General features: G+C 42.9%; 1 protein-coding gene across 5 annotated transcripts in view; it reads left to right on the forward strand.

Annotated features, from left to right (window-relative positions):
- Positions 1 to 24,091, forward strand: part of LOC137323113 (dachshund homolog 1-like) — a 427,393-nt gene that overhangs the window by 311,991 nt on the left and 91,311 nt on the right. For 3 of the 5 annotated variants that reach the window (XM_067986551.1, XM_067986549.1, XM_067986550.1), the window contains exons 4-7: positions 4,231 to 4,386; positions 9,686 to 9,858; positions 17,830 to 17,965; positions 19,349 to 19,483. In XM_067986551.1, the coding sequence (XP_067842652.1) occupies positions 4,231 to 4,386; positions 9,686 to 9,858; positions 17,830 to 17,965; positions 19,349 to 19,483 (600 nt within the window). The remainder of the gene's footprint in view (positions 1 to 4,230; positions 4,387 to 9,685; positions 9,859 to 17,829; positions 17,966 to 19,348; positions 19,484 to 24,091) is intronic. The other 2 variants (XM_067986553.1, XM_067986552.1) reach the window with 1 other exon arrangement.

Below are 24,091 nucleotides of genomic sequence, written 5' to 3' on the forward strand. Positions count from 1 at the left end.
TGTTTGCCGTTATAATTGTGGCGCAAGAGTGAGGGAGCAGCAAACTGTGGAAGTTTTTACATTGGGACACGTAGGCCAGACCAGCCCACTGGGCTGGTGCTCCCAATAGCACCGTAAACTTAAGCTCATCTAAAACTCTGATGCCCGTATCCTGACTCGCAGCAAGGCCCGTTCACCTATCATCCTTATGCTCGCTGACCCACATTGGCTCATGATCCAACAGCACCTCCATTTTAAAAATTCTCATCCTCGTGTTCAAATTCCTCCATGGCTTCGCCCCTCCCTATCTCTGTAACCTCCTACAGCCCTCCGAGAAACCTGCGTTCCGTCAGTTCTAGCCTCATGTGCACCCCTGACTTCCTTCGCCCCACCATTGGCGGCCGTGCCTTCAGCTGTCTAGGCCCTAAGCTCTGGAATTCCCTCCCTAAACCCCTCCACCTCCTTTTCCTCCTTTAAGACACTCCTTAAAACCTACCTCTTAGACTTCACCTGTCCCAATGTCTCCGTCTTTGGTTCGGTGTCAATTGTCAATTTTTGTCAGATTACACTACTGCCTTGGGACGTTTTATTGTGTTAAAGGCATTATTTAAATTCAAGTTGTTGTTGTTGTAAATGATGTGAAGCCCACCCTAAGATGTAAATAACCCCTTCTTCCCAGATTTGGGATGGGGTCAGGGGAGACAGGCAGGGGGATGTTCTGCTCCCCCTCACTTCTGACAGCAGAGCGGGGTCCTGAATTTCTAGGCTACAATGGCAGTTTAAGTAAAAACACATAAACATTAGCTTGTGCTGGATAACGCTGCCACCTTCTGAACATGCACAGATTTGTGTTTTTGTACAACTTGTACCAGTGCTATCATTGTTAATTTATTGGTTTCTCCCTGTAACTCGGATTTGCTGTATAATAATGAGTGTAATCTCTAGTCTAAATTAATCTATAGCCTATTCATTTTTAAAGCAGGTTATCACAGAGCAGTTCATAGTTAATATTCATTAAGGTTCTCAACATACTTTATACAGACTGGTTTTATCTGTATTAAGTCTTAATTCATATTAAATCTAAATTAATAGGTTTTGTGTCGCTGGAACTCGTAGGCAATTTGGTTTCATTAAAATCCAGTTTAATAGACATATACTGTTGATGTGGATTTAAGTCGATCTGCCATACAGATACAATTTAGGCAGTAGACTTGAACAAAACTGGAAATTAGCACATTTAGTATTCTCAAGACATAAATACACATCGTTTTGTGAGAAGTGTCTACCTTACTGGAATGTTAATGTCGATTAATAAATGGTAGGGCCAAGTTTTTACTTAAATGAAGGTAAACTGGTAACTCTGACATATTGGAGGTGAAATTGCGCTCATTTTCTGGGCAGAAAACGGGGGCAAAAAGGACCAATTATGCGGGGCAATGTCCCACGCTCTTAGGACGCCTAAAATACATCCGGCGCCATATTGGCCTCAGACGATATTCAGGCATCCCAGGCGGCCGTCTTAAACAAACATTAGGCCCCTTGCCTATGTTAATGAGGGGCCTTACGCCTGTTTGAGAACCTCATCCAAAAATTGGGCAGCCCTGGGACTGTGGGAAGAGCCAGTTGACAAAAAGGTCTCCACATTGCCAGCCTTAGCCAACCCAGCAGGTTTACCTTGGGGTTATCGCATGCTGTGCATGTCAGCAGCCAGGAGCACTCGTTCAATATAAAAAGCAGCTAAAGAAGCAGTGGGACCTACAAAGGGGGTGATGGGGAGAAGAAAATCAAAATGGCTCATTCGCTGCTAGAGTACACTATTAACATTAATTGCTCTCAGCGTGAGCCTGAGGTTATCGAAGAGGTACGTAAGACACATGTTCCTCAACCTCATTTGGAAAAGTAAAATTATATTAATGGTAATTACAAAATAAGGGAAATAAAAAGATAGCTGTGTTATACTTTCTGAAACTTATTATCCAGTAGATGCTGTGGGTAAACGGAAACAATTATTTAGCAGGCAAAAGGTCAGAGAGAAAAGAGCACATATGTTTTTACTTGAAGGGGAGTTGGTCACTGACAACTTTTTTTGAACAATTCTTGATTTTTTTTGGTGAGTAGGACAGCCAATGGTTGAAGCATTATTGACACCTGAAGACTCTTTTCTGTTCATTTTTTTAATGTTAGTTTTTGGTTGAATAATGCGCCCTGATGGCATTATTGGAGTTATTAGCCTAAAGTAGTTTCTGAGTCCCATGGTACCAGTCAGCTGATTACCGTTAATAGTGATTCTGTTAACTTTGCAGTTTAGTTGTGTTTGTGTGTGCACTTACTCGCGTGCAGGCATGTTTTTTGAAGCCAGGTCCCTCACCACATTGGGCTCAATAAGCCCTGTAAGTCAGTTCAACCCAAAGATGTCGTTGGCATTCGCTGTTCAAAGAAACAAAATCAGTCACAAGAATCAACAGAAGGACAGAAATAAACAAAAGAAATGAACGGAAATTCTTGATAAAGGCTTGATATTTAAGGGGGGGGTCCTGATGTTGACAGTGAGGTAGATTTTTGTCTTCATCGCATAAGTGGTAATCTAGCAGAGCAGTTTGCCTGCCTGTTATGGAACCTACCCAACTTCTTTACTCAGAGACTGGTTGGAAAGTGGAACTTGCTATCACGTGGAGTAGATGCATTTAAGGGAAAGCTAGGTAAACCTATGAGGAAGAAAGGAATGCTGATAAAGTTAGATGAAAAGGGGTGGGAGGAGGCTCGTGTGAGCCTAAATGCAGACATGGGCCAGTTGGGCTGAATGGCCTGTTTCTGTGCTGTACATTCTATGTAATTCGATGTAATTTTCATCCCAATGAAATCAATGGGATGAAAATCAAATGGGTTCCACTCCATGAGAATGAACCCCCATGCAGTGAAGATGGAAATTTATCCCAGTTGCCCTTGAAGGTGCTGTGCTCAACTCCTCCTTACTCTGTGGTGTTTTTTAAATGTTCCTGTCATAGCACAACAGCTTTCACATTCACCTGAGACACATACGTCCTTAAATACATTCCCATTCACAAATATACATCGTTGTCTTTCCGTTGATTTTTTTGGCATTATTTTCAGTTGTACAACTGTTCCCAGAACTCTGCGGCAGCATATTTTCCCACAACTTATAAATGGTGTCAGAATCATACACCAGACAAATGCCAATCTTGCTACCAAAGTCACAGGCCTGCTATGTCATTTTGATGGCAAAATTATTGCAAAGAAGGGGATAATGTACTTTAGTCCTACGAAAGCAGATGGTACATCGAAATTAAAATAACACCTTTTGGGGGAAAAAGAAGAAACTAAATTTCAGACTGGCAGAGAATAAGGGGAAAACTTAGATGTAAACTTGCAGTAAGTTACTTTGCTTTATCTTTTAAAATTCCAAAAACTACCTTGTGCCTTGAGATGGCCGCAGCCATTCCTGTGTTCATTTTCAGAGCTCCACAGCATTCCAAAGTAATACGGGATAAACTAGAACTACTGGACAGCAATTCTCTCAAACATCAGAGGTGAGCCAGGCAATGATTGGTTCTAAAATGTCATTACACTGGTGTGCTGCTCTTCCAGTGGACTGTACCTCCACTCTTATTATCCCATTGACTTATTAAAGGTAAATTCACATCCATCTTATATCCTGTTAAATGCCTCCTGAACATTCTAGAAAATGCTGTGCAAGATTTTCCAGCACCCACAATCTATTGACTTGACAAAGAATTTTTAAAAAAATCAATGTAGTCCTCAGAATTCGGAACATACCGTTCATCTTATTGAGTCTTCCCAGAGGCTGAAAATTCCTTTTATTGTACTACGGCCTATTTGAAAATCGGGCCCGTAATTGTAAACGTTATTTCCTCCTGAGGTTGAGGTGGTCTGTAAGAGAAAAGTTTACGCTGGAAGAATGTCAACTGGCAGCATAACTGTTAGAAACACTTGAGTCCTGGACATAAAGTCATGGGGCTGAGTCCCATTTGATCACACTGACCAAATCTGCAGTTCTCCGGGAAGCCGTTATTCCAGGCATTCTGCAAAAACGACTCTCGCTTCCTGCTGTGTGATCATAAACGAAAGCTGATGGGCCTTCCCGCTGTTCAAGCTGGAGAAGGATGCACGGTGGTAAGCAGCTGGCGGAGGTAGAAAATTGGGCAGAGGATAAAGAAAGAATGATGATAAAGGCCAACTCACTCACAATTTGTTCTATTTCCTATCCTACAGGTAGCAGCGATGGCTCCTGGGATAAAGAGAAACTGCAGTCTCCCACTGCCCCAGCCTCACAGGCCTCTGTCGGTCATCCTACCCTCTCCAGCCAGCACAACCTCGCAGTAAACCACTCCCTCAACTCCCTCCAGCAGAACCACTTATTACCCAATGGTGAGGACAACTTTCTGTGTCATCAGATGTCCTTGTGTATGCCATTATTTTTTTTACCAAATTCTATAAAGCATTTGGACAGTTACATGGGTAAGATGGGTATAGAGGGATATGGGCCAAGTGCAGGCAATTGGGACTAGCTTAGTGGTATAAACTGGGCGACATGGACATGTTGGGCCGAAGGGCCTGTTTCCATGTTGTAACTTCTATGATTCTATGATTCTATGTTGGATAGGAGTGTTGAGCAAGCAGCAAATTCACCATGTGCGGCAAACATTTTTATATCTTGCACGGTTCAAAGGTTGCCAACACCTATTTAAACACATTATAGAGATGCATCTCTGAGGTATTCTTCATACAAATAATAATCACAAATTAAATCAGACTTTTAAAACAAAAAATCAAGTTTGAAGTAGGTATAAAATAAATATTTTGTACAGCTAGGTTGCATTTTTCATCTTAAGGTTGGCCTATTCTTTAAGCACCATTGTGCAACTTGTATTAAACTTTTCAGCAGTGAATTGGTGTGAATTTATCTCTCATTGTGACTTTGCCTCTATTTACTGCTGGTATAATTAATTTATATTATTTTCACATCCAGTTTCTGTTGGAGTGGTACCCAGTTTGAGTACATTTCTTTCACAGGATGTCACGTGGGTGTAAATATTATGGTTGAAGAACAAGAAGGTCATGATTTTTATTTAATTGATCTATGTCGCCCTTCTCCCCATATCCCTCAATTCATACTTTCTCCAAAATCACATCTGGTTGCCTCTTGAGCTTATTTTTACTCTTCATTCCAAACGTCCTTCCCCATTTAATTACCTCCTCTGCATAGTTACATAAATAGTTACATAGAATGTATAGCACAGAAACAGGCCATTCGGCCCCACTGGTCCATGTCGGTGTTTAAGCTCCACATGAGCCTCCTTCCAATCCTCTTAGAATCTTTCCACCCCTCTTAGCCTCCTCCCACCCATCTTGTGTAAAAGAAAACATCTAACTTACTTACTTAATCCTATCTTCTTAGTTTTGAACTCGTATCCCCTGGTATTGGAACCCTTTACAATAGTGAACCAATTGCCCGGATCAGATTCACCAGACCTTTTCATAATCTTGAAAACTTCAAATATCTCCTATCTCTTCAACTCTACCAAAAGCCAAATACTGCGGATGCTGGAAAGCTGAAATAAAAACGGAAAATGCTGGAAATACTCAAAAGTGAGGCAGCATCTGTGGAGAAAGAACCAGAGTTAATGTTTCAGGTCAATGACCTTTCTGACCATCGACCTGAAACGTTAACTCTGTTTCTTTCTTCTCAATTAGCAAAGTTGCCCTCCCCCCTAGGTTCCCTTATTTCCAGCTCAGTTTCCACTCCTTCTCCTCTCAAAGTGCTCTGAGGAGCAATATATGAATGTAAAAAGTTGTTGTTGAGGCCTTAGATCCAGGGAACTTTGTTCAATGACAGTGCTGTTTGAACAATTTCAGCATACTATGCAAGCGTTCATTTTGAAGCTACAGACATATTTATGTGTGGACTCTATTTTCCTATATTTAGTTGATTTGTTTGTTCCTGCAGCATTTTCCTCCACTGCTTTGCAGCAGCATAATGGAACGATGTTTATTTGCAGGTACTTAGGGGTAGAAATTGGTCCTCTTTGCACCTGTTTACTGGACGTGAAACACACGCAAAAATAGACCAATTTCGCAGGGCTGTGCCCCAAGGACACCTGAAAAACTTTCAACTCCATATTGGCCTCCGACGATTTTCAGGGTCTGGCACGGCCACCAGGTGTTAGGCCCCTTCTCTATGTGCTAATGATGTTCCGAAGGCCTGCTTTAGGACCTCTCTGAGAAACTGGGCATTTTATACTTCAAACTGTCATTTTTTTTAAGGCTTCTGTTTGTCAATTTGCTCCCCTTTTTTTCCTTTCTCCTTTCCTGAAGGCCTTGACATGTTTATAGTTATTGGGTTGTTTCACAGGCACCAGGACAACCTTTAGTGCATTGCCCAAGTGACTAATGTTTATATGTGAGCCAAGATAGTGAGTATTGACCAGCTATTTTACTGTGAATGACATCTCAACCAAACCTGATCTTGTTCTCATCCAAAGTCCACACATGTACTTTCCAGTGTTCCAGCCAAGGTTAGTCGATGGTTATTAGGAACAGGGACCCTTCCTGTTGCATTTAGGCTAGTTGAAATACTTCAATTATTGCTTTAACTAAGATCGGCTAAGTCAGCACTGACTGGGAAATGAACTTGGGATCTTCTGGTCTGTGTAGCTCAGTTACATGTTGGCTTTGCTAATTGAGGTATCAGGGGAGCACAAAATTCTTCTTTCGGTTATTTCTGCAGTTATTGTACTTTAGAAAATTACTCCTCCACTGATTTGACAAAACTCTGAACATTTTCACACTGTCCTGGTGGGAAGTGATGTAATCAAGAAAGAAAGAACTTGCATTTATATAGCGCCTTTTATAACCTCAGGACGTTCCAAAGTGCTTTACGGCCAATGAAGTACTTTTGAAGGGTAGGTACTGTTGTAATGTAGGAAACACGGCAACCAATTTGTGCACAGCAAGATCCCACAAACAGCAATGAAATAAATAATAGTAAGATATTGCATCACTTCACATGGGTCCAGCTTGATACTTGATAAAAAAGGAGAATAGAAAAATAAAGATGGAATCTGAAGAAAAACAGGTTAAACCATGATGAGATACATATACCTATTAATCTTAGTCAATGTGAGGTGCTTATAGTTCCAGTACTACGTGACCTGGGATCCACACTCAACACGAGGGTAAATTTTCTACTCCCGGTGTGATGGCTCACTTGAAGGAGCATCGCTCGGAGAATCAAGCGAAGAGGTCAACGTGCTCGATTTTTTCCAGTAGGAAATTAGAGGGCACCGTGAATAAGACGCATTGAGCTCCAGGCTTCATTCTGCGATCCGCATTCCTGTCAAGGCAAATGAGCGAATGGAGGCTCTGAAACTTATCCGTTGTTGCCAAGTTTCATTTCAGGATAAAAGTGCCATCATTTGAATAACTTTTTCTTTCTGTTGATATGAATTAAGTTTATTACCAATGAAGCAGAATACCAATATTTTTTTGGACCTGGACATATGGACAACTGACATGATGCAATGTCATTATACTAGGCATGATGCTGTGTATTTGTTAGTTGTGTGGAGTGACTGTTCTTTTTGAGGGTGGAACACTCCTGTTAATTTCTGCAAGATGTTCTGTGGCCATTCGCGATAATGTTTGATTCATTTATCACGAGTTCACCCTCAACATCACACACAGCACGTGCAGAATAATGGATTACCAGGACAGCACAGATATGCAAACTGTGCGAAACTGCAAATGGGCCAATATGTCTATAAGTAGATTTGCCAATCAAGAGCCTGGGCCCATGGGAGTGAAATGGGGTGAAATTAAACTTTGGTGGGGGCGCAAAACGGGCACTAACGGATCGGCCGCCATTTTGTGCCTTTGCCGAAGGTGAATTTCACCCCATGGTGTTTTGTACTCCATCAGCGAATGACCGTTATTCTCTACGATATTTTAACAACTTTTTCCCTTGCTTTTCTGTCGGAAAAATAACTAGTTTTGTGTCAGGCTAATTTCACCAAATCGGTAAGGAGACTATGGAAATGAAGAATAGTGGATGTTACCAAAAAAATAATCCCTGTCGTCTGAAGTCAGAATATGCAGATTACATAAAACATAAGTAGCAGTATGTTTGGATGATATCATAAACTGTGAGAGTGACAGTCAAATGGCTGACATAGTCATCTGGACCTCACTGATTTGGTACAGCCTTTGCTGCACTCCCAAATATTGTTATTTTTTTTAATGTAGAGACACTATTTAAACTTTTGCATGTTACAAACTCTTCCATTGGGTGTCAAAGCTTCCATCATTGCTGGTACTACACACACTAAGTTTTCTCGGATGCTCTGTTCATGTACCAGGGTGTTTTACAACATTACTGTACCTGGCCTCTGTTCATATGGGGTCAGCCGTCAGGAATCAGGAGAAGTAATGCACTTTGTTTTACAAAGGTCTAAACTCCTGTGTATATTACGTAAAGACTAACATAGTCAGGATAAATAACAGGAATGTTTGTGGTAAGAATTAGTTTGGCCTAGGTGTGTGCACTGATTACTACAGGGATTGTAGTATCTGGAGGAGCAATTTTAACTCCCAGCAGAAACGGGGCGGCAATGGAGTTAAAATGGAGGTGGTCGACCACTGCTCTGCCTCCATTTCAACTCAGGCCTTTCGGTGGGAGCCTGACTAATCGATACAAATCGGGGTCCTATGATCTACATATGATCCCCGACGGAATTTTAGAGAGAGTACTGGGTGGAGCGTTGACCACAGACGCTCCACTCCGTAAAACTTGGCGATCAAGAGGGCGAGTCCCCAAAAAGGCAAGTCTAAAATTATTTTTGTAGGGCCAGGAATGAGCAGGAGTGCTCCACGATTAAAATGGGCTGCTGTCGCCTCGGCTTCCCCCAGGATCACTCGCCCCTCACTCACCCACCCCCTCCCTCCCCACCCCCCCTGCCGGATCTATCTTCCTGCTGGCTGATGTTGCATTGGCCTAGATCCATGGAGCTACACGAGGAAACCTGTTCAGGGGATGCAGCTTGCCCATGGCATGTTAATCAGGCCCTGCCCTCAAAATGGATTCCTGCAGGAGGGATCGGGTGGCCGCCCAACAGTTAAAATCACCATTTATCTGTTTAAAGATACAACTTTTAGGAAATGTACGTGCTATGATAGGATGGTAGATGTTTTCTAAGTGTAAGAAAGAGAGACTTGCATTTATATAGTGTCTTTCACGTCCTCAGGGACTCCCAAAGCACTTTACAGGCAGTGAAGTACTTTTGAAATGTCATCACTATTGTTGTGTGGGCAAAAGCAGCAGCCAATTTGTGCACAGCAAGGTCCCATAAACAGTAATGAGATAAATGACCAGATAATCTGTTTATTGGCAGTGTTGGTTGCAGGAGAAATGTTGACCAGGATATCAGGAGAACTCACTACTCTTCAAATAATGATATAGGATGTTTTGCATCCTAAACAGGCAGATGGCGCGAGGTTTATATAAGGAATACATCAAAAGAAAAAGTAGAGAAACATGAATATTTAAACTCAGACGCCTAAGATCCAGTATTGGACATCCTATTGAAACCTTATTGCTAACCTGCTTTATACTCAGACTCAGTTGTACAAATAATTCTTAAAGACATTTCATTAACTCTTTTTTCCTTTTTAGGGCTGGAGCTCCCCTTCATGATGATGCCCCATCCACTTATCCCTGTCAGCCTACCTCCAGCGTCAGTCACCATGGCAATGAGCCAGATGAACCACCTTACCACTATCGCTAATATGGCAGCTGCAGCCCAAGTACAAAGCCCTCCCTCCAGAATGGAAACCTCAGTTATTAAGGTAAATGAGCTCTAGCGCTGCAGTTGATTAATCACATCGACAGTGCCGACCCTATGTATTAAAAGGGTGTTGTCATACTGTTCTTGAAAGATAATAGCAAGATCTTAGAATAGGCTAAGCTATTACTAAAAGCAGTCCAAGCCGGCAGCAAGTAATGAAAATTCTGTGATTTTTATATATTTTTAACTGTTTAAAAAGGTTGGTTATTAAGGATATATTTTCCACTATTAGCTAATTTTAGCAAAAACAAGTAGACGCAGGTAAATTTTTCCACTTTAATACCCATTTCTACTTTTTTTTTACTAACTTCAGCAAACGGCAGAAGATTTACCCTTAGGTCTCTAAAGGTTGCCACTGTGGTGGCTCTATGAGTTTACTTAACGAGTAGCTGAGCCCTGAGAACCAGGAAAACCCCAGCTTTCATCCACATTCCGTGCTAAGTTTGCTGATCTCAGTTAAGGTGCAAATGGCGCACTGCTCCTGGTTCAGGAGTGGGGAAAATTGCCCTCGACTCCTGCTCCTGGTTACAATCCTTGTTGGATGTGTAAGTACGTGAACGTTGGGTGAGTTCAGGATTGAGATTAGATACGATGCCCGTAGTTAAGTAGTCGGCTTATGCCTTGAAATTCTGTTGGAATTCTATCAACCTCCTGCCACAACTCCTTTGGGAGACTGGCTGAACCGTCCAGGGAAATGCCACAAATAGCTGAAAACGGCCATTAATGCCACTCCCCTAGATATTCCGCCGGTCTCCCAGTGGAGCTAGGCTGGGAGAACAGTAGAGTGAGTGGCATCATTTCAGGAGCGGAGGGAAGAAAATTGGCAGTTAAAGGAAAACAAAATCTAAAGGTCGTGCTTAAACATCAAAAATAATGAAATAAAAACAGAAAATGCTGGCAAACTCTCAGCAGGTCAGGCAGCAGCTGTGGAGAGAGAAGCAGAGTTAATGTTGGAGGCCGATGATCATTCATCAGATATAATGATATTGGAAAGATGCTGACCAAGTCACTGTCTAGCGGCGTTGAGAATAGGCTTGAGTTCTTTTTTTACGTTCGGGAATTTCCGATTTGTAAGCTAGCAATTACTGAGTGTAGATGCAAAGTACCCTGATGGCAGTGGTCTCTTAAAGTTGTTGGGGGAGAAATTCAGGACCGGCCATTATTGGGTGACCCCCCCCCAAAACTAATCTTGCAATAGGGACCCACAGCGAGCGTCTAACCCCTTATTTGAACATGCAAACAGCCTAACGCCTGCTTCAGGCATGGGTAAAGGATGCCTCTTATTTGTCCTTACCAATATGGTGGGCGGCACAATTCCGGTCATTTTGGGGCCTTAGGTGGCTGTGTAGCGCCTGAAAAACGGGCCCTACTCAGCCCAATTTAACTCCCAGTGTATACTTCGGTAGAAGAGCTATTGTAGAATCATAGCATTTAGATAGAGGCTTTATATTCTTCAGGTCAGATTCCTGAAGCTGAATTCCATTGCCGGATACAAACTGCCATCCATGTCACCCCCCCACCCCAACCCCTTAACTTGCCACCAGATCACTGCTGTCCATTTCCATACTAATCACTCGATTACATTTAAAATTAGCTTGAGTGTAAAATAAGGGGTGAATTTTCAGCAGCTGTGCTCCAGTGTTGTGCTTTATTCCATTGGAGCGGAGAGCCAGACACGTGGGCCCGTGCACCCGATTCAGGGTGCTCCGGATTAGATCGAAAGTGCAGCGAATTGGGCACACTGACCTCTGCACTCGAGTCTCTGACCCATCCTCTGGTTAAGTGGAGGCTCCATGTTTGATGTCAGTACGCAAAAATGTCCCTTTAAATGTAATCCAATGCACACTAAAGTTACACTGCAACATCTTGTGTCATAGGTATGTAGGGTGTGCGTGAGATGAGAAATATCATTGTGTAGCATTGTATAATATATAAATACACAGTGACTAATGATGGGTTTGTTCCACATGTGAGTAAGACCTTCATATCCCATATGAGTTTGTCACTTATGATTTATGAGGCCTTTAATACTTCCAGAATAAACTGTGTTAATTCACTGTAGAGCAGAAGTGTAGTGCTGCTGCACTGCTCTCGGCTTAATAAAAAAATGACGAGGATCGGTTCATAACCAAGGGGTCGATTTTAACCCTACCTGTTGGGCGCAAACCTGGTGGGAGGGAGCAGGCAGGTAAGGTGACCTACTGGCCGATGTCCCACCCAATTTTAACCTGCTCTTCTGAGCAGGCGACAAACCCGCCCGCCCGAGCCTGGTGGGGTCTTTCTTTAAATATGTGGCTCGGAGTCCGATGACGTCATCGTGCCCCGACCGCGATTCTAACTCCGACCTCAGCTTGGAAGTCACTGCGGCTTTCCCGCCAGGTAAAGTTAAGCGAGAAGAGGATCGGAAGCAGACGAGGCCGTTCCAGATAAGGTTTCACTTTCCTTTGCGGGGCCAAGAGGAGTGGGAGTGCTGCGCCAGGCCACAGAAGGAGAATGTAGGCCTCTGTTGCCACAGACTTTCCGCCCCCCCACCCCCCACCCCACTTCTGTAACCCCCCCTCCCCAAACACGGTCCTCACACTCACTTGAGTGCTGGAGGTTGGCAAAGGTCCGCTGAATTTCCGCAGGCCGACAGTCCCTTTCTGCCCACTTCCCATCTACCCTTGGCAGGAAATGGCCTGGCGGCACGCTAATGAGGCCCAGTGGTTAAAATTGTCGTGGCCTCATTTTGCCACGGGTAGGCGATAATCTGACTGAACCAGCGATTTCCCGCTGCAAACTTAGTGGCAGTTAAAATCCGACACCCCACCTCCTCAAACAATTTGGCATAAAATAGCACCAAATGTGTCATCTCTCTTAAGTGTGCCGGCCAAAACCTGAGTTGAAGGATATCCCTATGATATCGTGAATGGTAAATTCCTCTTCTCAGGTGTGCTGTCTTACAGGGATGTGTCTCTGCACAAAGAAAGAACTAAAATGAGAGGATTAGCCTACTCCATACTAGTGCCACCTGGTCAGAAAGGAGAAATGAGGGAGGCCTGGAAACAGGTCGTCTCACTGTCTTCTTTATCAGGAAATGATAGTGGGCCTTACTGTTAGGGAAAACGGACATTTAAAATACGGTGAGTGAAGAAACAAATATGTATGTATAAATCATACGTGCAAAATCAATATTTATTTTTGGGCAAAAAATCCCACATGTTGCTGAAGCTACAGTACTTTGTGTATCATAGAATTATAGAATCATGGAAAGCTAAGGCACAGAAGGAGGCCATTCGGCCCATCGTGTCCTTGCTGGCCGTAAGAGAGCTATCCAGCTTAATCCCACTTTCCAGCACTTGGTCCATAACCCTGTAGGTAACGGTACTTCAATCCAAGTACTTCTTAAATGAGTTGAGGGTTTCTGCCATTACCATCCTTTCAGGCAGTGAGTTCCAGATCCCCACCATCCTCTGGGTGAAAAAAATTCTCCTCAGCTCCCCTCTAATCCTTCTACCAATTACTTTAAGTCTATAACCCCTGGTCACTGACCCCCCCTGCTAAGGGAAATAGGTCCTCCTTATCCATTCTATCTAGTCCCGTCATAATTTTACACACCTCAGTTAAATCTCCCCTCAGCCTCCTTTGTTCCAAAGAAAACAACCCCAGCCTATCCAATCTTTTCTCATAGCTAAAACTCTCCAGCCCTGGCAACATCCTCATAAATCTCCTCCGTACCCTCTCTCGTGCAATCACATCTTTCCTGTAATGTGGTGACCAGAACTGTTCGCAGTACTCAACCTGTGGCCTAACCAATGTTTTAAACATTTCCAGAATAACCTCCCTGCTCTTATATTCTATGCCTCGGCTAATAAAGGAAAGTATCCCGTATGCCTTTTTAACCACCTTATCTACCTGTCCTGCTACCTTCAGGGATCTGTGGACCTGCACTCCAAGGTCCCTCTGTTCCTCTACACCTCTCAGTATCCTCCCATTTATTGTGTTATCAAAGCCTGGATTGTCACCAGGTTAAATTCAACAGCTACACTGTTTCTGATATTCTCTACATATCCTGTTCCATACATCTCATTGTTGATTTTAAAATGTTTATTTACATTAGATTTCAAGCTTGGGTGAGGTGTATTAATAGAGTTAAAGTGCTATTTGCATAAAATCACAGTGTTCAAAACAATTTTGTATAGGCATGTTGTTTTTTTGTATTTATTTTATTACTGACTTTTAAAAAGTGAATTGAACATTTTGCATACTGAACACTGAGGAAGATTAAGTGCCCTCAACTCAAGCACTTACTACTCAATCTAGAAATAAGGGCAACTACCAATAATCTAAACAAGGGTTTTCGTTTTATTACTTCTTGTTCTCAGTTTTCTTCCTTCCCTCCTGAAGTCACCGACACACACTCATTGATGGACATAGACAGTGGGGACGATCTTAACTAGCCAATATCAGCATTAATGGGACAATAACGGCCTCAAAATGGGGTAAATGGACTGATGGACCTATGGCCATATTATATTAAAACCCAGTGGGTTTCAGGCAGGAGCGGAGCGAGTGCAAAAATGCACTCCCAGGCCTAAGTGTGAGGCTGGAGGCCGCTGGCCAGCACCAAGGACAATCTCGCCAGCAAGTGGGCAAGTTGCGGGGAGGGTGTCTTGGGTCTCAGGAGAGGGGAGGCTTCGACTGCGCTTTGTGAGCATTTAAGATGGTGGACAGCGCATTTCCAGCGGGAACCAGGCAGCAAGGCTGAACTCTTCATTTTAAAGGCCCCCTGACTTATTCCCACTGGGCGGGGTGGGTTAAAATGCATCCCCCCCACCCCCAAGTGAGTCTGCGGGCTATTCACCATGAGGGAGATCACAGCGCAGTCTGATCTTGTCCGATGGCCGCGTGTGCGAGGAACAGAAAGCTAACTGAATTCTTCTCCCTGATCCAGGTGCTCCTTACCAATGTCCCAGATTAGCTAACTCAGCACAAATCTTGGACCGTCCTGATCCGAGTGGCATGGCTACTCACTGCCGAAACTACCTGAGATATTTGGGAGGCCGTTTACCATTTTTATTACTGTCAGGAGCTTTTTATTAATATTAAATACTTTAAAAAAATATTTTGATTAACAGCGAATAAGTCATTGGATAGCAAACTCAAATAGTTTTGAATTGGTTTCTGGATTTGCTGTCTTCACTCCTGCTTTAGTGTGATGTGCTGTAATAGCACCGTTTTTCTCCTGAAAGCGCCAGAGAGAGCTGTCACCCCTTGTCTAAGTGAGATACACATAAGATGTCATTCTGTCTGTGGAAATGTGTAGATATACAGGATGGTTGGAAGTCACTGAATTGCAGAAAGGCAGCTACAAGCTGGCATGGCAAATTGTGGCAGCTACAAACTGCGACGAATGTGACAGCTGTGACCTGAAAAAGGGCTTCGCAAGAAGTGCCTTTCAACACCAGTCCGCAGCGATCCAGCAGTCAGGCTTGTTAACAGGACCGAACGTTGGGATTTTCCTGCATCAAATACTTTGTTCCTTTTAAGCAAGGATTTCATTCTTTTGGGAGTCATGTCAGTGGGACTGGAGGGTGGGTGGGGGGCTTTAATGGAAAGGATCTGTTTCCAGTTGACCAATTGCTTTTAACTGACCTCAAGGTGCTTTTATATACTTGCTTTGGGAAAGCAACCTCCATGTGCAGCTCTTGCATTTTTGCAATCGGCCTCTTTAGGTGGCTGGGCTTTACTTTTATATGGAGCATGAAGCTAGCTCTCGACACTTACGTGACTAAAACTACCTCCCTTAACTCAAAGTCAGAATTGGAAACCTACATTTCTGTAGGATGGTTACACTATGGTGTGCAGCCCTTGGAGGGAGACCCATACTTTGGCAGTTGCTTGTACTAAGGGGTAATTTTACAAGTTTGTGCTCCCTCAATGAATGGAATATCTGGCAGATCCTTTGGCGTCTGTTGGTCTCCACACCTGAATTCCCTGGTCTCCACACCCAAATTTCCAATTTGTGTTGCTAGAATGGATAAACTCTATACTGGGAGCACAAATTTGTAAAATGCACCCTCTACAGTGTAAAAGCAATGCAGATTGGAGGCTGAGGCAACTATTTTGGTCTAAATTTAGGGGACGGGATGGGAGAGGACAGGATGGGGCAAAGAGAGGTGAAGGCCCTGCTTACTAGTGATCGTATTGGTTGGGGTCTTTGCCCATCATGGTCAGTGGGTCGATTGCTATGCTTGGGGAGGAGGGGGAAGAAGAGGCATTTTGTGCTGAGGGACCCTCCAAGAATAGTCCCCAATCTGCTTTGGATTTCTCCATTTCCAGGTGGATATTACTCTTTGTGATTGAGATATGTCCCATATATGCTCCAGCCACATATTTGTTGAGGGGAAAGCTGCACTTGCCACAGAGAAGGGCGTACCTTATAACTAGTAGTTAGAGTCTGCTAGCTTGCACATTTGGAGGGTGTCCTCATTCCGCTTTCTAGATAGGTCCTCGAGTATTGCAAGACTGGTTATGGTCCTTCTACCTTAAGAACTGCTGGCCAGAATGATTGAATACGGGGGCATGTCCAGAATATATGTAGGAGGTGGTCAGAAACTCTGCAGCACTTTAATTACATAGAATGTACAGCACAGAAACAGGCCATTCAGCCCAACTGGCCCATGCCGGTGTTTATGCTCCACACACGCCTCCTCCCGCTCCTCTTTACCTAAGCCTATCAGAATAACCTTCTATTTCTTTCTCCCTCATGCGTTTGTCTAGCTTTAAATGCATCTATGCTATTCGCTTCAACTACTCCTTGTGGTATATATAGGAATTACCTTTGTGGAGATTATGTCGAATGTGGTATGTGCAATATATGACCTTGAGTTGATCTTCATGAATTTTGCTGCAGATGGTAGTATTCAGAGTCTGTCTCCATACCTCTTGCCAATCCTCCTTCCATAATGGATAAAAAGAATTGATAAACCGAAGTGAAGAGCCAAGGTCACAGGGCAGGATACCATCATAGGTTGAAAAGAGAAAATAAGGTGAATCAGGAAGAGATTGATTAGTTGTCGCTAAGCTTGGATTTATAAAAACAAAAAGGAACTTCAGGATATAGAAGGAAGGAAAGAGTAAGGAGTTTTGAGATCCCTGGGAAAGAATGAGTGAGAGTATGAGACAGGCCAATCACTCTTTATGGTAAAGTCATGTTCCAAAAAGCAATCTATGACTGTTAACAGATTAGGCTCTGACAATAATGTAACTATCATGGATTTTATTTTCTTTTGATATGCACAACCTTTGAGAGCAATTGCGTAACCTCACCAGCTCATGGAGAATTGCAAATATATTTGAGATCCCAAGTATTTACATATGAGGATTTTATTGTGGACTGTATATATAAATATAAAATAGCAGATATGTAAAGGAGAGAACAACTGGCCAGTTATACTGGACAGTTTGTATTGATTTGCACTTTTAACTCAGGAGTGAAGTTGGCCAGATCAAATTCTGGCAATCCCTGCGAGCCACTTTGAAGAGGTCGCCTCACGCTCTTTTGCCTTCGCTTCACCTATAATCTAAATGTAACTGGTACCAAGTAGCTCTTTGTGACAATGACAATTTAAATGGCATTTGGGCACCAATACAGAGGGCTCTGCGGATTGCAGAGTGTTCGGCTTAGCCTGCAGAAACTGCGGTATTTTTCAGCACTACGAGCTCCAAAGTGGCACCTGCAGTATAACACTATCAGGTTCTAATCCAATCTAATGATTTAATTGCTGTTCACAACTTGCTTCAGGTTTGATGTCATCTGAACCCCATGATTGAATTTAGTTCCTCGCGTGGGTCTACTACTTATATATTTTTCTTGCTATTCTCTCGCATCAATCGCTCCCTGTTTCAGATCTTGAGTTTTCTAGTTCTCGTGGAACGTACATGTCATTCACCGTGTCCTTGTTTACACCTCTGCTGCTGTCATTTGTAGGAGCGTGTTCCTGACAGCCCTTCACCTGCTCCGTCCCTGGAAGATGGCCGCCGGCCAGGGAGTCATCCCTCTTCCCACCGGAGCAGCAGCGTGTCGAGTTCACCAGCCCGGACTGAGAGCTCTTCAGATAGAATCCGTGAGTTCCTCCTATCGATACTTTCTACGCTAAATTTTTCATTTGGCTAATTTATTAAATGCAGTGTGTACACTTGTGGGTTTACAGGGCAGAGATGAAGCAAATCAACATCGTAACATAAAATGACTGAGATTGCATATTCTAAAGCAAATATAAAGACACAGTAGTATTTGAAATGGTTACATTGCAACTGAATCTGAACGCCATTTTTTTTTTGTTACTTTTCGGGCTTCCTTCTCTCCCCAATCGTTGACTGTTGTTGGTGTCTGGTTCCACTGATGCCAGCAGTCCACCATTATCCTGCCCATTGTCCCCGTGTGAGCGGAGATACAAAGGGCCGATTTTCCTTGTCTTCCCCCCCCCCACCCCGTCCTGATGCTGGATAGGCGCGGTGCACCTGCATTCCCCAGGGAAAAAGGTCAGGAAAATCAACCCCGAAAGGCAACGGGACAATTCGACTGTGGAGAGAATCACAGCTGTGCCTGATCCTCTTCTTATCTGATGGGCACATGTGGACTTTCCAGGAAGGGACACTGTTTAGCATCATGGAGCAGGAGCCCTGACCGATTTTTTCCCACCTCCCTAGTCTAGGGATACTGATCCAACTATAACTCCCAAACTGTGGTTCCACCAGAGATTGGGTATCAAACCTGGAACCTCATGGGTCTCTATATCTCGGTTCACCACCAGTTTACTTACTTGGCCATTGGGGAAGTTCTCCACTGATTTAATTGTTAGCGATTACTGGGTTCTTAATGTATAATGAACAATGTAGTCTGGAACTCCTTTTCTGGAAGCAGGCTGCTATGAAAATATGAAGTAAAGTTTCTACATGCTGATATAAGTACAATATCAATAGGTGTGGCCCATGTGTATCATAATATTGTGCTATGGAACTAGCAACTAGTCTTCCAATTAGGACTCCTTTCAATAACAAATAGAAAGAAAAACTATATAATTTTAATGTTATTTTTATTCTGCATTTCTGTTCAGTTTTTTGTGAATACTTGTGTTTGAATAGTGGGTCCTGATGACCCCCATTGGGGCAATTTGCTTGGCCAGGATACTGAGCCCAAGGGCACAAGAAATAATAGGATTGCTGAATAGCTGCCTTGCCACTGATGCCAACCCACCTTTGTCACACCGCATGTATACCCAACAATGTCATCAGCACCCACGGTTTGTGCAAAACTGAAAACTGACGGAAATGTGTTTGTAATTGTGTTTGTTTTATTAAAATCTTAGTGCAAGGACTCAGTTAATATCAACCAAATCTAAGCAAATAGTGCCAAACCGGGTCTAGAGATGAAAGTGTATCACTGAAGCTCATTTGTTTTATACTGCGTGGTTACTGAAAAGTAAATTGTTTGCTTTAACTGATAGCTGTCCATCAGAATGGATTGTCGATTAACCAGGCCCTGCTGGGGTTGTCCCCCACTATCCTACCTGGCCCCAAGGAAGGAGATCTTGCCTGTCATGATGGAGGGCATGAAGCAAAAAGAATGCATACTGAAAAAGGTAAAGTCCAGTACACCTGATGTGTGTCCCAGCACTCGCACTCACTGCAGCAATTACTCAGGCAGATTATTTTGCTGGTGATAAATGAGCAGTGGCTTATTTTCAACCTGTCGCAGCATTAACACTTGCTTTGTTCTACAGCTCCAGCAACAATTTTATTACTTTTTACAATCTACCTCTAGATAATTCTCTTCCACAGAATGGGCAATTCACTTAATGTTCAGAACACGTAGTGCTTTTGGGAACGCACTCGTTTTGGGAAGTAGACTGGATCCTATCATTTAACCATTACCCAATTTAATAAACAGAAACTCCGTGGGCTGAGTATGACAAATACCCAGTGGTCAGTGCTTTGATACAATTTTATGACCTGTTTGGCTAAATCTAAATCCTTTGTCTTAATTACCTCAGATGTGTTTCCCATTCCTTCGGAACGACTTTGCCAAAATTCAGGTAACTTGTGATTTGATGAAGGTCAAAGTGACAGAAAACAAATATAATTTTTTTGTTTGGATAATGTTCTCCCATCCTTCTTTCCTGAAGGTATTGAGTCCTTGATAGTGTACAGGCCCACAGCTGTCTGTTGTATCTACCGCATAACCAAGAGGCTATATTCTTCATGTGTGAGCCTAGACAGTGAGTTTTGGCAGACTATTACAACTTGGGGATCATCACAGCTGAACCTAATACTGTAATCATCTGATATCTGCATGAGTGGTCATTGTTTAGGCGTTAACCGGTCCACGAAGCCCCCAAAATGGCAGGCAGGAAGCGCGCGCACATTCCCAGGCAGAAGTGCGTCGCCCGCCATATTGGTGAAGGAAAAGAAATAGTCATCCAAGGCCCATGCCTGAAACAGGCCCTTTGTATATGTAAAAAAGGGGCCTAACGCAAGATTGGTTTGCCCTGCGGCAGCCAGCACTGGCTGCTCTCAGGAAAACCACGCCTTGGGGTTGCCTGCTACCAAAAAGGTAAGTTTTGCAATTCAGAGCTGGGAGGAGCAAAAGTGCTCCTCCTGACCCCACGTTTATAGAATGCGGGCCTGCGCTCACCTCTCCCTGATCTCCGCCGCATCCCCCCGACCCGGGGCTCCCTCTGAATCCCCCCACCCGCTCCCCAACCTCAGGGTGGTGGAAAGACCAAAATCACCCCCAGGACCTTGCAATGTGACATAAATAGAAAACACAAAATCATTTGTCGTTCTCTGAGAGTGAACAATAATTTTTTTTTGCTGCCTAATGCTAGTGATGGTTCAAACAGATGAACACAAATATTAAAACCTTGTGAGAATTAGCACTGGGCACATAGCATCCTAGTTCAGTGGAAGAATCATTTGCTCCCACACACACTGTAGAGGATCATAAATGTAACAATATGTAAGTCATTTTTATTAAATGTTCATGTAGAGCATCTTAAGTGAATCTAAAGTCATACATGAAAGCTTAACTATAATGGTGTTGCACATTATACCAATTAGGATTTTGTTCCTAAAAAAGTAATTAATTTTCAGTCAGTTGAAATCTTTAATAATGAGAAAGGGGATTGAGGGTTATAGAGATGGTAATAGATCTGTTTTACTCATGTAGGGGTTTCGAAGAAAAGATCAGACATCTGTGGTGGGATGGAGAGAGCCCATGATTAAGGTGGATATTTAGGGACTGTGGTAAATAATGGGCTGACTGGAATTTTCTGATTCCAAGCTTTCTTGTGTTTATACGAATATTATTGTGAGTGTTTGCTAAATATATTTGGTATTGCGAATTGGAACCCTTATGTGTGGAAAACCAGTGAAAATGAAATCACATTTCTATATATAGGATTTCATTGCAACATGACAAAACAAGTACTCAAATGCTTATTAAAATTCTTTTTGGTTGGAAACTCACTCCAAGTATGAAATTTCATCCAGCCATTAGTTATGATAAATATATTCACTTATGATCCTAACCATAGCTCATTATGTTTTATATGGTTAGTCTCGCTTGTGGAGATATTTATCATATAACGTAGGAATGTAAAGGAAGTTGCATTCCAATGGCTGGACAAAAACAGAATATGAACCACAATGCATTCTAGGTGTTCTTTCCCATGTACAAAATACCTTCTAATAAGTTCTAGTACTTGCAAGTTCCAGAAAACAATGTGTTTTCACTCGTATAATCTTATTTCATTAGCTTGGGTATTTGCCAAAATGGTTTGCAGCCAAAGACAATGAAAAGTAAACCATTCCTCAGCTCCTCTGATCTCCCAGGCTGTACTTCTAAAGGGTAAATTTCGGAGGTGCGACTCCTGGCTTGCATTGATGCTTGATGGAAGCATGGGTCCCAATAGACCCTACAGTGTTATAGGACTATCTCTGACCCACACACCCATCCAGTGAGATTGCATGCCAGGAATAGAGCCTTGCAAAATGAAATCTTCAGGACCAGCAGCAACCTCTCTTGGTGTACATACACCAGTGTGTGTCTTTGGAATTTTAAATCTGCTCCAATCTCTAGATAGTAAAAATTCACATGCTTTATTTTACCATCTAGATATCAGAGTAATCACTATCCATCAAACTGAGGATCTCCACAAAGTTAAAAGGAGCCAAACTAAGATTCCAACATTAAACAGTTTTGTGTTCCTATGCTCATTCAGGTGATGAGCAATGCTCCTCCCTAGAGCACTCCGTTAGGTGGTGAAGGACTGCAAGACACGGCCAATCTTAATACTTTGCCATTACCTTTTACTCGGAGGATGTGGAGGTATAACTCTAGCTTGAACTCATTACCTTCAGACCTGACAATCCGAGTGTCAGGAAAACAGTGGGCTGTCCTTACCCATCACTTCACCTGCTTTTTGCTGACTAGCAATGGAAGCATAAGAGACCATGAGAAAACAGCTTGGCTCAGGCTGGATGACACTCACATGCCAACTCATGGAGAAAAAAAGTACTGGCTTCAGTCATCCGAGAGACTGAATAATCTAGCAAGAGAAAGAGATCCTGCCATGAACATTAAGGTATTTAGAGAAAAAAAGGCACAAAGCCAAAACTACAATACACCAGAGCACTTATTAAAAGAACTTGATGCTTTTTTTGTTGTTGTTATAATTCGTCTCTCATCTTGAAATCCACCTGTCTACGTGACCGCTGCTGATGGGGCAAACTCATAGTCTGCTCCCAAGCACTGCCAAACTTCCCAGGCGTGAATCTCTCTTCTGATTTTCCTCAAACTTTCCCCCTTCCTTGGAGTGAGATGTTACCACCTGCAATTGTGGTCGTACTCTGATGCCTCAACTCACTAAGGGCAGGAGCCAGGATGGAACCAACGTTCCTCCTAATCTGGAACACTGCACCACTGCAGGAGAATGGGGTCGGGAAATGGGTGGCAGTGGGTCAGCCCGTTTTACACCCTTTGAAGTCAATGGATAGGATAATGGTGCAGGGTGTAAAGCGGGTGGTCGAACTGCTGCCACCCTTTACTCGCCCGGTGGCAACAGTTAAAAGAAACTCCAACTTATTACATAAATCTAACCGACTCGGGTAAGAGGTACAAGTTTTTTGAACGGAAGGATCCCTCCTTACATATTCACTCTTTCGTCCGTCACACGTATCTTTTTTTTGTGAAGTTCAGCGACTATAGAACTATTTTTAACAGTTCGTGAAGACTCCAGGTTCGATCTCTAGTCTGTTGCAGAGTCAGCTGGTGTCTGTAGCCACGTCAACAGCAGGGGCACTACAATTGGCCGCAGCACCCAAGGGCTGGGTGAAGGGCAAATCCGCATGAGTTCCCATCCTTGATCACTACTCAGTGATCCCTGATGGAATGTACTCACGCACGGACATCAGGTGAGGACTTCAGGCTCACTTGGGCTATTTCCAATGGTTAAATAGCCCACCAATGCTCAGTGTCCAGGCTTGCACAAGAGTTGACCGTTGGGTGAGGTACCCAAGGTTCTGTTGGCACCAGTGGAAGCATACCACACCGTCAGTCAGGAGAGGAGGGCAGGCAAAGGAAGAACATTGAGGGAGAAAAAGAAAAACGATAATCTATTTTTCTTTTGCTAAACAGTTATTAGAAATCTATTAGGGTTTCCTACTTCCCATCCATATACTCTTGGATGCTCTGCACATTAGTTACTGTACAACCTAATTATCAAAATGGATATGGTTTGCAGAATTTAGTCAGTGTAATGTAATTGAAGTAATGCCTTGACTAAACTCCACGTGACTGAAAACATTCTTGTGGGATTTCATTATTTTCATTCAGCCTCACAGCCAGATGATTATTCAAATGTTTCCTTGTTGATAATAATGTTAAACATGATTATAATTTAGAATAACCTGAAATTGTTTCAGCAGCAGTGTGGCTCTTAAAAAAAAAGCACATTTTTGTTTTAAAAAAAATAATAATCCATTAATGCAGAGGAGTGCAAGTAAATTGCTTAGCAATTTGCTGAGGATGAATTAATGAACAGATCTTCATCCAGCTCCCAGAGTTGCAATTTTCATAATAACCTCAGACCCCTTTTTGGCAGGTTGTTTAGATTTTTTTTTGTTTGAAGGTTTTCATTAGTCTAATGAGAACTATGGAAGGGCAAGCAGTCAGGACAATTTACATTGGA

Source organism: Heptranchias perlo, chromosome 6, assembly GCF_035084215.1.
Source record: "Heptranchias perlo isolate sHepPer1 chromosome 6, sHepPer1.hap1, whole genome shotgun sequence".
Lineage (NCBI taxonomy): Eukaryota > Metazoa > Chordata > Chondrichthyes > Hexanchiformes > Hexanchidae > Heptranchias > Heptranchias perlo.